The sequence below is a fragment of the Syngnathus typhle genome, linkage group LG2 (assembly GCF_033458585.1).
Source record: "Syngnathus typhle isolate RoL2023-S1 ecotype Sweden linkage group LG2, RoL_Styp_1.0, whole genome shotgun sequence".
NCBI classification, from domain to species: domain Eukaryota; kingdom Metazoa; phylum Chordata; class Actinopteri; order Syngnathiformes; family Syngnathidae; genus Syngnathus; species Syngnathus typhle.
In genome coordinates, this window is record NC_083739.1 from 2,261,040 (window position 1) to 2,274,694 (window position 13,655).

At 45.4% G+C, this 13,655-nt stretch overlaps 3 protein-coding genes across 3 annotated transcripts; 1 reads left to right on the plus strand and 2 right to left on the minus strand.

Moving 5' to 3' along the window:
• The first annotated feature begins 584 nt into the window (after nucleotides 1–584).
• LOC133146474 (embryonic polyadenylate-binding protein-like) lies at nucleotides 585–4,863 on the plus strand. The gene is made up of 13 exons (XM_061270262.1): nucleotides 585–783; nucleotides 941–1,134; nucleotides 1,452–1,567; nucleotides 1,661–1,800; nucleotides 1,866–1,960; nucleotides 2,419–2,556; nucleotides 2,645–2,740; nucleotides 2,814–3,074; nucleotides 3,140–3,428; nucleotides 3,493–3,626; nucleotides 3,733–3,841; nucleotides 4,052–4,182; nucleotides 4,253–4,863. The coding sequence occupies exons 1-13, from the start codon at nucleotides 591–593 to the stop codon at nucleotides 4,325–4,327; spliced, it is 1,971 nt and encodes a 656-aa protein (XP_061126246.1). The 5' UTR covers nucleotides 585–590; the 3' UTR covers nucleotides 4,328–4,863.
• A 288-nt stretch (nucleotides 4,864–5,151) lies between these two features.
• On the minus strand, nucleotides 5,152–10,262 carry rbm39b (RNA binding motif protein 39b). Its single transcript, XM_061270233.1, has 15 exons — nucleotides 10,032–10,262; nucleotides 9,535–9,592; nucleotides 8,206–8,255; nucleotides 7,939–8,124; nucleotides 7,784–7,840; nucleotides 7,468–7,585; nucleotides 7,243–7,395; nucleotides 7,025–7,165; nucleotides 6,875–6,940; nucleotides 6,551–6,755; nucleotides 6,392–6,478; nucleotides 6,236–6,323; nucleotides 6,046–6,151; nucleotides 5,702–5,780; nucleotides 5,152–5,616 (listed from the first exon to the last, which is right to left on the minus strand). Exons 2-15 carry the CDS (start codon nucleotides 9,583–9,585, stop codon nucleotides 5,516–5,518), a joined length of 1,488 nt encoding a protein of 495 aa, XP_061126217.1. The 5' UTR covers nucleotides 9,586–9,592; nucleotides 10,032–10,262; the 3' UTR covers nucleotides 5,152–5,515.
• Nucleotides 10,263–11,628: 1,366 nt separating this feature from the next.
• rh50 (Rh50-like protein) lies at nucleotides 11,629–13,435 on the minus strand. Its single transcript, XM_061270248.1, has one exon. The coding sequence runs from the start codon at nucleotides 13,311–13,313 to the stop codon at nucleotides 11,886–11,888; it is 1,428 nt and encodes a 475-aa protein (XP_061126232.1). The 5' UTR covers nucleotides 13,314–13,435; the 3' UTR covers nucleotides 11,629–11,885.
• Nucleotides 13,436–13,655: the final 220 nt, after the last annotated feature.

Sequence of the window (13,655 nt, forward strand, 5' to 3'; positions counted from 1 at the left end):
AACAGATGATTAGCACATGTAGTCTTAGTTCGGGCGCGGCATTTTTAAAACGCTAGTTTTTTTATTTTAACCTTGAAGAAATAAATTGTTGAAAGCACTCTAATAATCCGCACCTAGTTTTAAACCAAATCCTTAGTATTAAATTTGACTTTTTTTTTTTTGTTGCTATTAGCAAAGTTCAACGGAAGTGTCGTTTGTTATTGTATAACCGCATCAAGATACTTTGAGTTTTACAATTTTGCTCCCATCGCACCATAATTTTGATTTAGGCCAATATCGGTGACAAAAGGCAATCATTAGTTTTAGTTATTAAAAGTATAAAAAGAGGCCAAAATGGATATTGATGACAATGGATGTTTGCGATCACGTGATGGAGAAAAACAGGCTAATCAAAATATCACATTGAATCTACTTTATTTACAACTTAATTTTGTTAGGCTGTCGTTATTCGCCTTTTTTTTTTAATGAAAAAAAAAATAAAGACATGTTGCTTGTGTGTCACCAAATCTTCTGCTTGACTAAAACGCATGTGGCTGTTAAACTGGGTGCTTGTTTTTTCTCCTCCTCTCTCCAACCAGCCAACATCTACAATGAACAACAGTGGACCGACTTATCCCCTCGCCTCTTTGTATGTCGGGGACCTGCATCCAGATGTTACGGAGGCCATGCTGTACCAAAAGTTTTCTCCTGCTGGGCCAATCATGTCAATCCGTGTGTGTCGTGATATCATCACGCGGAGGTCCTTGGGATACGCTTACATAAACTTCCAGCAACCGGCGGATGGTGAAGTTCCATTTTAATTTTCTTCTTAGTTCCTTAACAATCTCTTAAGAACAAAGCCATGAAGTTGACAGAAATGTCTGAAAACAATACTGAATTCAAACGGTTTGCAAATTCAGTATTTGATGTCATTTCGATCCAACATTTTTTGGACTTTTAGCGGAGTGTGCTTTGGATACAATGAACTACGATGTTCTGAAGGGACGCCCGATCCGAATAATGTGGTCTCAACGTGACCCGGGCCTCCGAAAGTCTGGCGTGGGCAACATCTTCATCAAGAACATGGATGACACTATTGACAACAAGGCATTATATGATACCTTCTCAGCCTTTGGCAATATTTTGTCTTGCAAGGTGAGTGCCGGGTTGAATTGATACGTTGTAGGGCTGGGCGATATTGGAATAAATAATAGTCGCAATTATTTTGATTGTCACGACTAACAAAAGCGATTATTCATTGAGCTCAAAATGTTGCAATTAAGCTATATTAATGAAATGCATTTTTCACAGATTGGAAATAATTTTGTTCCCTTTAGTATTGTTATATTGCCTGTGTGTGTTCCTAAAGTGTTTTGTGATTTTTAAAATGGAGAGAAGCTAAAATTGAAATTGCCTTTCAATTTTGATGAATTGTCCAAGTCTTAAATGCTGTTTTTTTTTTTCCCGTCTAGGTTGTTTGCGATGAAAAAGGTTCAAAAGGCTACGGTTTTGTTCACTTTGAGACTCAAGAAGCCGCAAACCGCGCCATTAAGACCATGAATGGAATGTTGTTGAATGATAGAAAAGTGTGAGTACAATAATAGCTGACTTCCATTGATCTATCAGCTTTGTAATAGTTCACTTTGAGCGGGCTGTTTTTTTTTTTTTTTTTTCTCTTCAGTTTTGTCGGCCACTTCAAGTCCCGCAAGGACCGAGAGCAGGAGTTCGGCAGTAAAGCCATGAAATTCACCAACGTCTACATAAAGAACTTTGGCGAAGACTACACAGATGAGAATCTAAAATATGACTTTTCTGCATTTGGTGAGGGTCCAAAGTAACTTTTGCGCTTGCTTAAATGAGCTCAATCTCTGGAGGCCTTCTTTCAGGGAAGACTCTGAGTGTACGCGTGATGAAGGACGAGCAAGGTTGTTCGCGCGGATTCGGCTTCGTCAACTACGCTAACCACGAGGATGCGCAAAAGGTAGCGTGGCGAGTTTGTGTGGCCAGTTCATGTCCATGATTTTACTTTCTCGCTGGCTTTTTGGTTGGTTGTTCAATTGTGCTGGTATGTTCAAACGTCAACAGGGAAAAAGCAACTCGGCAAAAATGGTGAGACTGCAATAATAAGCTACGTGGTTAGCAAGATTTCGACTCGTTAGCTGATGGATGGATGGAGACGATTTGCTTTTTCTGGTTCCATGTCGCTATTTTGCCAGAGTTCCCTTTTTTTTTTTTTTTTTTTTTAACCTGTGGCTTTGAGGAAAATGAGAAGAAGCTGATGCATCCAGTCTTTTGAAAGACTCTAATCAATGGTGAAAGGTGATAAAAGTGAAGCTCACCAAATGAAACGAAACATCATGATTAAACCACAACTCGACGGACGCAAGCAAAGCGGCTGCTGTGTGATTGTTGAAGCAAAACGTTTTCGTTTTCCGCCAGGCAGTGGAGGAGATGAACGGCAAGGAGCTCAACGGCAAGTTCCTCTACGTCGGACGGGCTCAAAAGCGGCTGGAACGTCAGGGAGAGCTGAAGCGCAGGTTTGACCAAATCAAGCAGGACCGCATCCAGCGCTATCAGGTACAGTTGACGAGTTCCTTTATCGCCATCACATCCGCCTTGGCCGTTAACTTGACGTGTTAAATAGAGGCACACCGTCTCTTTTCAGGGTGTCAACCTGTATGTGAAGAACTTGGACGATAGCATCGACGATGAGATTCTCCGGAAGGAGTTCTCCCCCTACGGCACCATAACCAGTGCAAAGGTATGCGCTGAGATGAGTACGTCAACCCAAGTGCCAAGGTCCTCTATTGTGCTCGACCTCTCGCTCACCGCAGGTCATGACCGACGGCTCCCAAAGCAAAGGCTTTGGCTTTGTCTGCTTTTCTTCACCCGAGGAGGCCACGAAAGCGGTGACCGAGATGAACGGAAGGATCATCGCCACCAAGCCCCTGTACGTGGCACTGGCCCAGCGGCGGGAGGAACGGAAAGCCATCCTCACCAACAAGTACATGCAGAGGCTGGCCACTCTGAGGAGCTTGAACAGTCCCGTCATTGATTCCTACCATCAGACCAATTACTACATGACTGTGCCGCAGGTAGGCCCACGTTGGTTTCTTTGGATGTTATTTTTTGGGTGGTTTCACCCGAATTGATCTCGCAGCAGACGACCACGCGCGGCTTCTATGAGCAAAACGCCGTCAGCAACATGAGATTCGTGCCTCGCTGGACAGGACAGCCGCCGAGAGTTCAGGGTGAGGCGACGACTCGGGCTGGTGAAACGCCAAAGGCGCAGCTCGACGCAAACGCCGCTGCCCGCATCTTTTCAGGTCCGTACTCCTCATCCCAGTATATCGGCGGCTCCGCCCCTCGCCAGGGCTCCACCCCCATCGCCACGATGAGACAGGCTTCGACTCAGGCCCCGCGTGTCTGCAGTTCCACGCAAAAGACGAGTCGGTCGCAGCATCTCCCGTGTGCCGGGTGGGGCGCTTTTAAACGCACCTTTCTTTTGAGCAGATAACATCGGAACCCAGACCGCATGTGGACGAGCTGACCCGTCCGCCGGGTCAAGGAGCGGTCAATTCAAGTACTCGCCGGCGATGCGGAACCCACAGCGGGTGGTTTCTATGCCAGCCATAACCAGACTACAGGTCACCGAGCCCTGAAACATCTCGTTTCCATAATTGGCCGACGATCAACCAAATTCATTTCTTCGTCTCACCTGTTCACAAATACAAAATGTACAAATTTCCTTAGGCTGTTCCCGCCCCTGTGTTGGAGCCCCCCATGCATGCTCAAGGACTGGCGCCACTAACCACCTCAATGTTGGCTACAGCTCCGCTTGTGGACCAGAAGCAGCTTTTTGGTAGTCAATCGCTAATAGACAAACAAAAATGCCATGTGATTGCTTATGTGCTATCACTACAAATATGGATGACAAAAGATGGATTATGGTTAGCACGTTGGTTTGGCATTGGGAAAAGGTTCCAGTTCCTCGCCATCAATTGCTCAGCATTTTGTGAATGACTGAATTGGAGAAAAATTGCTTTCCAGCATATTGTGCAATGTGCTCCAGGTGAGCGTCTGTACCCTCTGATCCATGCCCTTCACCCAAGCTTGGCGGGAAAAATCACCGGAATGCTGCTGGAGATCGACAACTCGGAGCTGCTCCACATGCTGGAATCACCGGAATCGCTTCACTCCAAGGCAAAAAAGTCGCACTGCTCCCTGATTGCGCACCATTCAAAACGTTCTTTTCTGGGTTCTTTTGGATCAGGTGGAGGAGGCCATTGCTGTCTTGCAAGCTCACCAGGCCAAGGTCTGCTCCCCAAAAAAGGGAGGAATCATTTAAGGTCAGCCATGTTCATTCGGTGAAAGTGGATGGATGCTAACGTGACCCCGCCCCCACTTCCTCCTCATGTCTGATTTATACAGTATTAATTCTAATTCTGTGCAATTCCTTAAACATCAACGAATGTTATTTATTCAGTCCGCTTCAAAACAAATTTTGATATCAAATGATTTGCCCGTTTGCTCATCTGGATGTTTATTTAAAAGCTAACTGCTGTAGTTTTCTTCGCAGGTGCTGACAAGTTTCTCGAGGAGTAAAATTCATTTCAAAACGGAACGAAAAATGTATGAGGGCTGGAACTGGCAAGCTGTTTTCTTTTTGTAACGTCTTTTGTTATAATATAAAGTTCACAATATAGGCATTAAACCTGTCTTGGGTCATTTCAACACATTACAGCAGCACTCTGAGTGTAAAACAAACCAAACAAGATACATTTGATGCATATTTCTATTAAACAGATATTTATGACAAATACTTGAGTTTCAAAAGTAAAACAATTCACTCCGATTTAGGGATCATTTGCAATAAATGAACAAAAACTGACAATGGCTTGAAATTTTGTTTATAACTAATTGCATCACAAAATACAGGTACAATTTGTATCGGTGATAGGTCCGGGTGGAACAGTTTCAAATAGTGTTTCATATTCAAAATATCCATATTTTCTTGAGTTGGACACATGTGATGGAACTCGACCTATTCAGGTTTTAATCCTTGAATTTCAAGCTGTACACGGTTACTCTTTTCTAGCCACACTGAACTTTATTTCAAAGTTTGGATTGAAGTCAATTGCAATCCTGAATGAACAGAACACATCAAGCAAGTGAGTTTTGAAAACGTTTATTGAGAGCCTTCATACTAAAAATGAATTTATGGCTGTAAAAAGTTACAAAGCATTATTGTAGACATTAATATACTTTTGGTATTTGAGACCCTAATTTCCAACACACTATTTGTTTTAAATCAACATGTACTCAAGGTAACAAGCAGATGACAGGAATATTTCAAAAGAACAGACCTGTAGATTTCTTCGGTGGTAGTTGACAGCACACAGCCACACAGTTGAAAGCAAACGGCGTACAAATGAACTTGAGCCAAACAATTTCAATTAGGCCTTTCCATAAACAGTTTTAATCAATGCAAAAAAAAAAAAAAAACGTTTACACTGAAGATGGGAAGCACGCCTCACTATCGACGTGTCGGCATTAGAAGCTGCTTTGCCGTTACCGAATCCGGGAAAAGGTTGTGGTATGTCGGTAAGGGTACGTAGGCCGCCTTGATCATTTTACCTGCGAGACAAACGGGGGGGAAAAGACGTGTCCGTCGGGAATACTTGCGCTCATTTGGATGCAAACGTCATGCCGCTGCACGTACCTGCAAACCAGCGTCCGTGAAGCGCATTTACAGAGGCCATGGCCGCCGGTATGGAGGGGCACTTGACGTACACGTTACCCTGCGCAAAAACAAAATGGACGGCTTAGCACTGTCTCATCTCGGTTTAAAATGTCTTGTAGAATCGAACACAAAGCTGACCAAGTATGACTTCTGCTAATTGTCGATTAGCTGCCGTGGGACGCCACTTTAGCTTGGCTTTTACTCTTTTGTAAAATAACGGATGTTTTTTTTTGCAGACCTTTTCCACCTGGCTTGTCTCATCCATAAATGGAGGTGTGTGTGCAGTAAGTCCGTGTGGGGGGGGGAAAAGAAAATATTCACACCTGAGCGGAGTTCTTGTCGACATAAATGTGAACGACTCCTCCGTGCTTGTTACACTCCTCAATGACATCGTCTTGGATCTCGACGGCCCAGCTGGGATCATTTTCTCTAAGAAGAACAAGAAAAAACAAACGCAAGGTCAGCAGTCGGTGGTGACATTGTCGATATTTTGTGACGCTTTGACAGGCTTACGATTGTGGGTTGAAGAGATTGGATAACTGAAGGCAGTGCGTGGCCAGCGGCTGAGAGGGAAGGTTCAAAGCTTGGCTTGGCGTAGGCGCTGCAAAAGCTTCACGGTGAGCAACCAATCGTGTGATCCGATTCATCTAAGCGGTCATTGTGACTTACTTGATGGGGGCGCCACGTTCCCGTAAGAGCCCGAGCTAGTCATCTGAAGTGCCTGCTGAGCAGCTGGGGGAATCTTTAGACCAGTTCCTTCAGGACCAAAACACGCAGTCAATGCGAGGCGAAAATCACAACCCAAACTCCAAATCTTGCATTTCAAACCTTCGGCGAGTCGCGCCATGAGCTGCAGTCGCCCGGTGGTGCCGAGGTCGATGCCGGTCCGCTCCAGCTCGTCGTTGTCCAGGAAGGAGCTGGCGGTGGACGCGTCCGAGCGCTCCGTGACGTTGCCCACCTTCATCGGCCGGCCGGCCAGCTCAAAGCCGTTCAGTTGCTCCAGGGCCTTTTTTGCGCACTCGGCATCTGCAAACTTGGAAATGGAGACCGGTATTGATCTTTGTCTCAATCCCGCGCACGTTTCTCTGAAACTCAAGCCGTCACAGTTACCAACATGTGAAAGTCCTAGGTGTGAAAAGGGCCTCCACTTACTGATATGAAGCCATATCCTTTCGAGCGTCCAGTCTCACTGTCCATCATAAGTTGAATTCCCTCAATCTGCACCGGCACAAGAGAAGGAGCGTCATTTATCTGCTCACACACCAAGCTCCGCCTCACACGTGCGTCCGAGTCCGTTCTGACCCTTCCGAAGGGCTCAAAGATCCCTCGCAGCATTTCCTCCGTAATGTTGAAGTGCAGCGAGCCCACGTAGAGCCGCATGGGACCCGCGCTGCCTTTCTGAAGATTACTGGCCGCCGCTGCGGCAGCTCGATTCTTCTCGGCCTGCCAACGCACATGTGGAATATTAGCCGTGTCCGTGGAGCATTTTGGAGACGGCAACATGTGGGACCCCCCCCTACCTGAGATGCCTGGACAATGATGGGCACTCCCAAAAGCCGCTGGCCCGTCAGTCCGATGGCCAGGGGCACAGAAGACGACTCCACAAACTCAATGTAGGCGATCCCCTTCGATCTCCGGGAATTGCGGTCTGATATCATTCTCACGTCTCTTACCTACGTGACGAAAGGAAAAAAAGCTCCAGACCTCAATTTCCCCCTCCAAATTTAAAACGCCAGGTAACTCACTTTTCCAATAGCCGAGAAGAAATCCTCCAAGTCTCGAGCTCTGATTCGAGCGGCCAGCTGCATGCAGAAAACTGTGCGGGCATCTCGCTCCTCTGGTGTTAGGTTGTCGATAGGTTGTCTAAAAACACACAAGAACCTCAATTCGCTACAGCCTTTCAAATATCATTCGGGCTGTCTTGAGTTCTACCAATGTTCCTGCGCCGGCATACCAAACAGGAGCCACGGGCTTGGATGACACCAAGGCAAAAATCCCCCGACTCCTGCGGAAATCTGAAGCCCACCTGAGCATAAGCGTAAACAATGGAGGACTTTGTACCTGATGGGACTCTTCTCTTTCTTGACAGGAGGAGTGCGGCTTTTGGAACGCTTCCGTCTGAAACGAAGATCATGTCGGTCAGAGTTGCTACTTGAAGATGTCAGTGAGTTGCAAATTTTTTTTTTTTACGACCCGTACTGTTGCCGGTCACCTACATTGGGCTCTTTCTGGCTTTGTAGCGGCCAGCTCGCTCTTTGCTCCGAGAGCGCCGGTGTTCCCGGTTGCGGCTTTGCTTTCTTTCTCGGCTCCTGCTCCTCTTCTTGGCTTTTTTTCGGTCTTTGCTTCGGCTCCGGCTCCTCCTTTTCTTGGAGGCCGGGCTTCTGCTTTTGCTCCGCCTCTTCCTGCGAGCCATTCGACAGAGAATGGGGTTAATGCCGCGCCGCCGCTCGGTCAATTCAAAGCGGCAAAGGCGAGAGACATACTTCCTGTTCTGTCCATCGTGTCCGTTTGCATGAGAAGACTTGACCTCATCCTAAGCAAGGCCGATAGAAGAACATCGTGAGGACGCAGACGTAACATTTCAAGTCGTCATGGTAAAAGGGGGAGGGGTGGGAGCAGAGAGAAATGCAGAAATATTACAATTAAGAATAACAATTCCAAATGTCCTTCTGCTGTGCCTGGACAGGTGTCCACCCCCCCCCCCCCCCAATTTCGACCCCCTTCTGTTCTTAACTTGGCTGCAAAGTACTCTTAATCAAAGATGGAGGGGGACCCAACACAACTTTTAGCGAAGTTCGGGAGGCTCTGACAATTGGCAGCTCTTCTCAACCCTTTCCCCTTAATTGCAAGTCGTACCAATGTCACTATTTGTGCCTAATCATGTGACCACGCATGATGCGGGGGTTGGGGGGGGGGGCTAAAAGAGATCCTTTGAGGTTGGTGTCAGTCCAGTGATCTTCACCCATTTTCAGTCTTGGACTGTAAGAGCTCGATGCCACCTCTGTCACACATCTTGCCCTGAAGCAAACAGGGATTTACACTTCTTAGTAATATTGACGCCCAAGAAAAAGAAATTGATACTTAAAAAGGAAAAAAATAAATAAATCTTCCACAAGATACTGTTATCGTAAGGTGTGCCATTGATAGCGTCTCGACTAATGTACGGCCAAGCCACTCTATAAATGAAAGCACTGCTATCTGGTGTTGTGTAGCATGCAAAATGAAGATGCTGATACACGTTCAAGTTGAATGGGGCAAAGAGGCAGTATTCATATTTATAAGCAAAAGAAACACATTCAATCAAGATGGAACTGGCACAATTCGTAAGAAATCCTTTGCTGATTTACAGGGACGGGTGTACGACTTCCGACCAACTTCTTTCCGAAAGTTTCAAGGCGGTGATACAATCTTACCCTCTGTTGAATTGCACATTATAAAGCTGAATACTGCCAACTTTGCTGGCCTGGTAAGACGGGCCTATCGCTCATCGGTATTGACCTTGTTGTAACCGAATAGGGCCTGGGTGTTTTAGGTTGAATCTCTTTTAAGTCCTACGGTGAACCACAGTACAGCAGTATATGCACAATAACTACCTTCCTTTTTTTCACAGTTCACAGTGGAATCAAAGATGGATTCATGGGAGTAGAGGTGAGATATTCATTAGGGGAGTCTATAAAGAGAGATAGATGCGGATTTATTTATAAACTTACAGCGGTTTTACTCAAACACACCACACAACATTCATGTAAACGGTCACAGTATTATGAACGGCTCAAGAGTAAGAACATTATTTCTTTGACCTCTCAACCCACCTTTCTGTAGGGCGCCTCCAGCATGGCCTCAACATCAAAATCATCAGCCATGTCGATCCTACAAGCAGAGTAAGTTCGTTTACTCGTTTGCACACATGCACCACAACTCATTTAATATTACTTGTAGACGCCGAAAAAGTCCACATCAGGGTGTGGCGCTTAACGTTAAACGATGTCTATCCATTTAGTAAACACGAACGTTGAGCATGCGTCGCCGAACACATGCTACAGATTCGAGAGAGGCTCAATGGCGGTTGTAGCTAGATGCTAACGCTAATTAGCTGCTTGGGGCCCGTTGTGACAACGACCTCGCTTTGGTTTACGACTGGATAGCGACACCAATGTGAATAAACGTACACGTATATTGCGATGAAAGCAACACAGCTAGCGTAAATGCTTACAAGATTCTACGGTTTCTAGATGCTCGTTAAAAAAACCAAAAAAAACCAAGAAGCTAACTGCTGTTGGCTAGCTCGCTTAGCAGACAATGACGTTACCGTGTGGAATTGGTGAAAATGAGAGGAAAAGTCAAAATATCAACGCCAGCGTAGATGATCTTCTGGGTAGCTCCTCTTTGATGGATCCCACTAAGAGTGGCATAAATAATTTCATTGAATGCCTTACGTAAGACGACTTTTTTTTTTTTTTTGCTTTAGTACACGAAAAAAAAAAACGAGAAGACAGGCACGGTCGTGGCCTGTTCAGCGTCGTGCTTCTTCTTCGCCTTGTTTTTAGTTTATTGGGCGCTTGGTAAATCAACGTTTGGTGCATTACCGCCACCTACCGGATAGGACTGCGTTTTTGCCTCACACGTCACATTTGTCAATGGGGTGCTTTATTCATTCATTCATTCATTCATTCATTCATTTATTCATTCGTTCGTTCGTTCGTTCGTTCGTTCATTTAGCAGCGGCTCTTTTCTAAAATGAAATATATATATAAAATGTAAAATAAATCAACGTATCTCGATTAATCGGGTCAAATCTGACCTGTTTTGAAATTTGACAACGATAAAATATTCCCCAATTGTGTTTTAGATCCGGCCCGAATGAATATTTGTGGAAATTGCCTGGATGTTGTTTTCTGCCCCTTTTTATTTATTTTTGGTCACACACACACGCGCGCACGCACGCACTCACGTGCACACGCACGCTGTCATAAGTGTTGAACTTTAAGACTGTAAACAGCCACCAAAGTATCGTTTTAATGGCTCTTGAGACTTATACTGCAGCTATACGGATATTGGCCACTAGATGTCACTGTTGTGTCTATTAACTGGCAAGCTTGCGTCAGGATGGTTACTTGATGGAACTATTTAGACACATTTTGGAATATCATTTTGCACAAGTCGGACTAGCATTTCTGAGGAATTGATGATACTTAATTGATGATATTTAATTAAATATCATCAATATCATCAATTCCTCAGAAATGCTGACACCAGTAAGCAGTTAAGAGCGAGCATGTTCGTTTTTCATTGGCCTCATATACAAGTTCCACTTGGCTGCTAAAGCTGCTGTGACTTTTGATGAAACATTTACTTTTGTTCTTTAAAAGAAACCAATCAAATTCTGGGGTGTAATTATGTAAATCGAAGCAACTGAACAAATAACTACAATCTGGCCCAAATGCTTCTTGTTTTACTCCTTCATAATCGCATTAAGGAAGCATTCCATTCGGGCACATACAGCTGGACACATAGTAACGTCTTCATTTTATTTCTTTTTTTACGATCCAAATGTGTGACACGTCGCTACGACAAACAGAATACTCATACGCATAATTGTCTCAATTTTATTCTAACACATTAGCATGACTCTGAAAATAAATATTACATTATTACGGCAATATATATACCGTATTTTCCGGCCTATAAGGCGCACCGGACTATAAGGCGCACCTTCAATGAATGGCCCATTTTAAAACTTTATCCTTATATAAGGCGCACCGGACTATAAGGCGCACCGTTAATGCATCATGTCAGATTTTTAATCCAAATCAAATCATTCTCCATTTTATCTTTTTTATTTCAACTTCAGACGGAACAAATTACTTTATAATCATAAAATAATGATCCATAGTCTTTTTGAGTCATGATTCATAGTCTTCAGCGGGCCACTTATGATTGATTTCATGACACAATGCTTCGGGCCAGTTTAAATTTAGGAATTCGGTCCATATATAAGGCGCACCGGTCTATAAGGCGCACTGTCGGCTTTTGAGAAAATTTTAGGTTTTTAGGTGCGCCTTATAGGGCGGAAAATACGGTATATTTTTTCATGCCCTAACATTATTTTTTTTGCACACTTACAAATTCTTTATCATTATTTCCACAATAACAGTACTGTGTGTTAGGCAACACTTTCCTCTTTATCTGTGTCTTTACTGAGTTTAAGTGGTGAGTAAAAGTAAAGCGGCACATCAAAATATACTCGGTCATCAAAACATAAATCATCCGAAGGTGAGGTGAGGTAAGGGATTTTCAGAACTAGGCCTGTGATTATGCCTCCGATGGCTGCCGCTGCTATAGTGGAGAAGATGGCTGCCACCTGGAAGAGAGCCTGTTCCTGAGCGCTGCGACCCAAACCTGGCTGCAGACCGGGAATTAATGCCTGGAGCTCAAGCAACTTGGGGTCCCCCTCCTTTGGGGCTCTGTGCCTAAAAGTGTCATACAAACTCGGCCCGTAGACTTCCTCGCTCGCCATCATTATTGCAAAAATACCAGCGGCGCAAGATATGAGTCCCGTTAGACCGTGTAAATTATGAATTCCACATTGGTCCTGGATTCGGAAGCGTCGTGCCAAGAGGGGGCTCAGGTACTTGTAGCCTAGCATGCACGCGATGCTACCCAGCATTCCCAGCACGTACGCTCCTGCGGGCGAAATCATCATATCGACGGACGCCCCGACTGTCACCCCTCCGGCCAAGGTCACGTTCTGGATGTCGGCCATGCTGAGTTTGCCCTTTTTGTTGAGGAGCGCAGAGAGCGCAAAGGCCGTGATGGTGGAGGAACAGAGGCCGATGAAAGTGTGGAGGACGGCCCTGTGCTGGTCGTCGCCTTTCGGGGTCAACGCCGAGTTGAACGAGGGCCAGAAGACCCAGAGGAACAAGGTGCCCATCAGAGACAAGATGTCCGACTGATAGCTGGTGTTCTCCTTGGCGTGACCTTCGTTGAGGCCTGGTCTGTACAGCACAAAGGTGACCCCCAAGCCAAAATAACAAGCAAAGAGATGAATCAGGATGGAGCCCCCAGCGTCGTTTATCTTCAGATACTTTAGCACCGCCCATTCGGTGACGGCAAATACCGGCACCTCCAGCAGAGCCATGACCAGCAGCTGCAGCGGGCTGGTCTTCCCCAAAACTGCCCCGAAGGAGATGAGTACCACCGCGCAGGCAAACTCCGCATTGATGAGGTTGATCACGCCAAGTTGGATCTTCCCGTCGTGGCTGAACTGGAAGTAGCCCTGCACCAGAATGGCCCATTGGATGGAAAAGGTAGCCACCAGAAAGTTGAAAACCATCCCGCCGAATCCGTAAAGTCGGAAAAAGGCCAGCAGGCATCCGAAGCCCAGGAATATCATCACCTGTATGTCGGCGAAAAAAGGATAATCCTTGTATAACGCGTTGTCCATGGGCTCGGTTTGGTTGTTTTGAAATCTGGCATCGGCGTGGGGGTCGTAGGTGACAAAAGCGGCAAACAGGCCCACCATCATGGCCTCGGCCGCAAAAACAAACACGGGCAGCCTGAAGCGCAGGCCGCTGGCGCCCGTCGCTTTCATCGTCGGAGGTCTTGGATGGAATGACGCTTCTTTCGTTTTAAGCCGGGACGATCGTCAGCGCAGATAAGAGAGGACAACGTTCAAGTCGGCACCTGCTCAAACAAGTGCAGCTATTCAGGAGTTTGAACTTTGACTCCCTCTAATAAAAATGGCTGCACTTTTTACACGCTTGTTTATGGAGATTTCTTTGTGGAAAAAAAAAAAAGAAAAAAAATTGTAAAAAACATCCTAAAAATTTAGATTTTTTTTCTTTTGCAATACAACCCAAAGTTGGGACGTTTAAATGACGGGGTTAGTTCAATTTTTAACCCAGTAGTTTTTTATTACAAACTCTGTATTTAA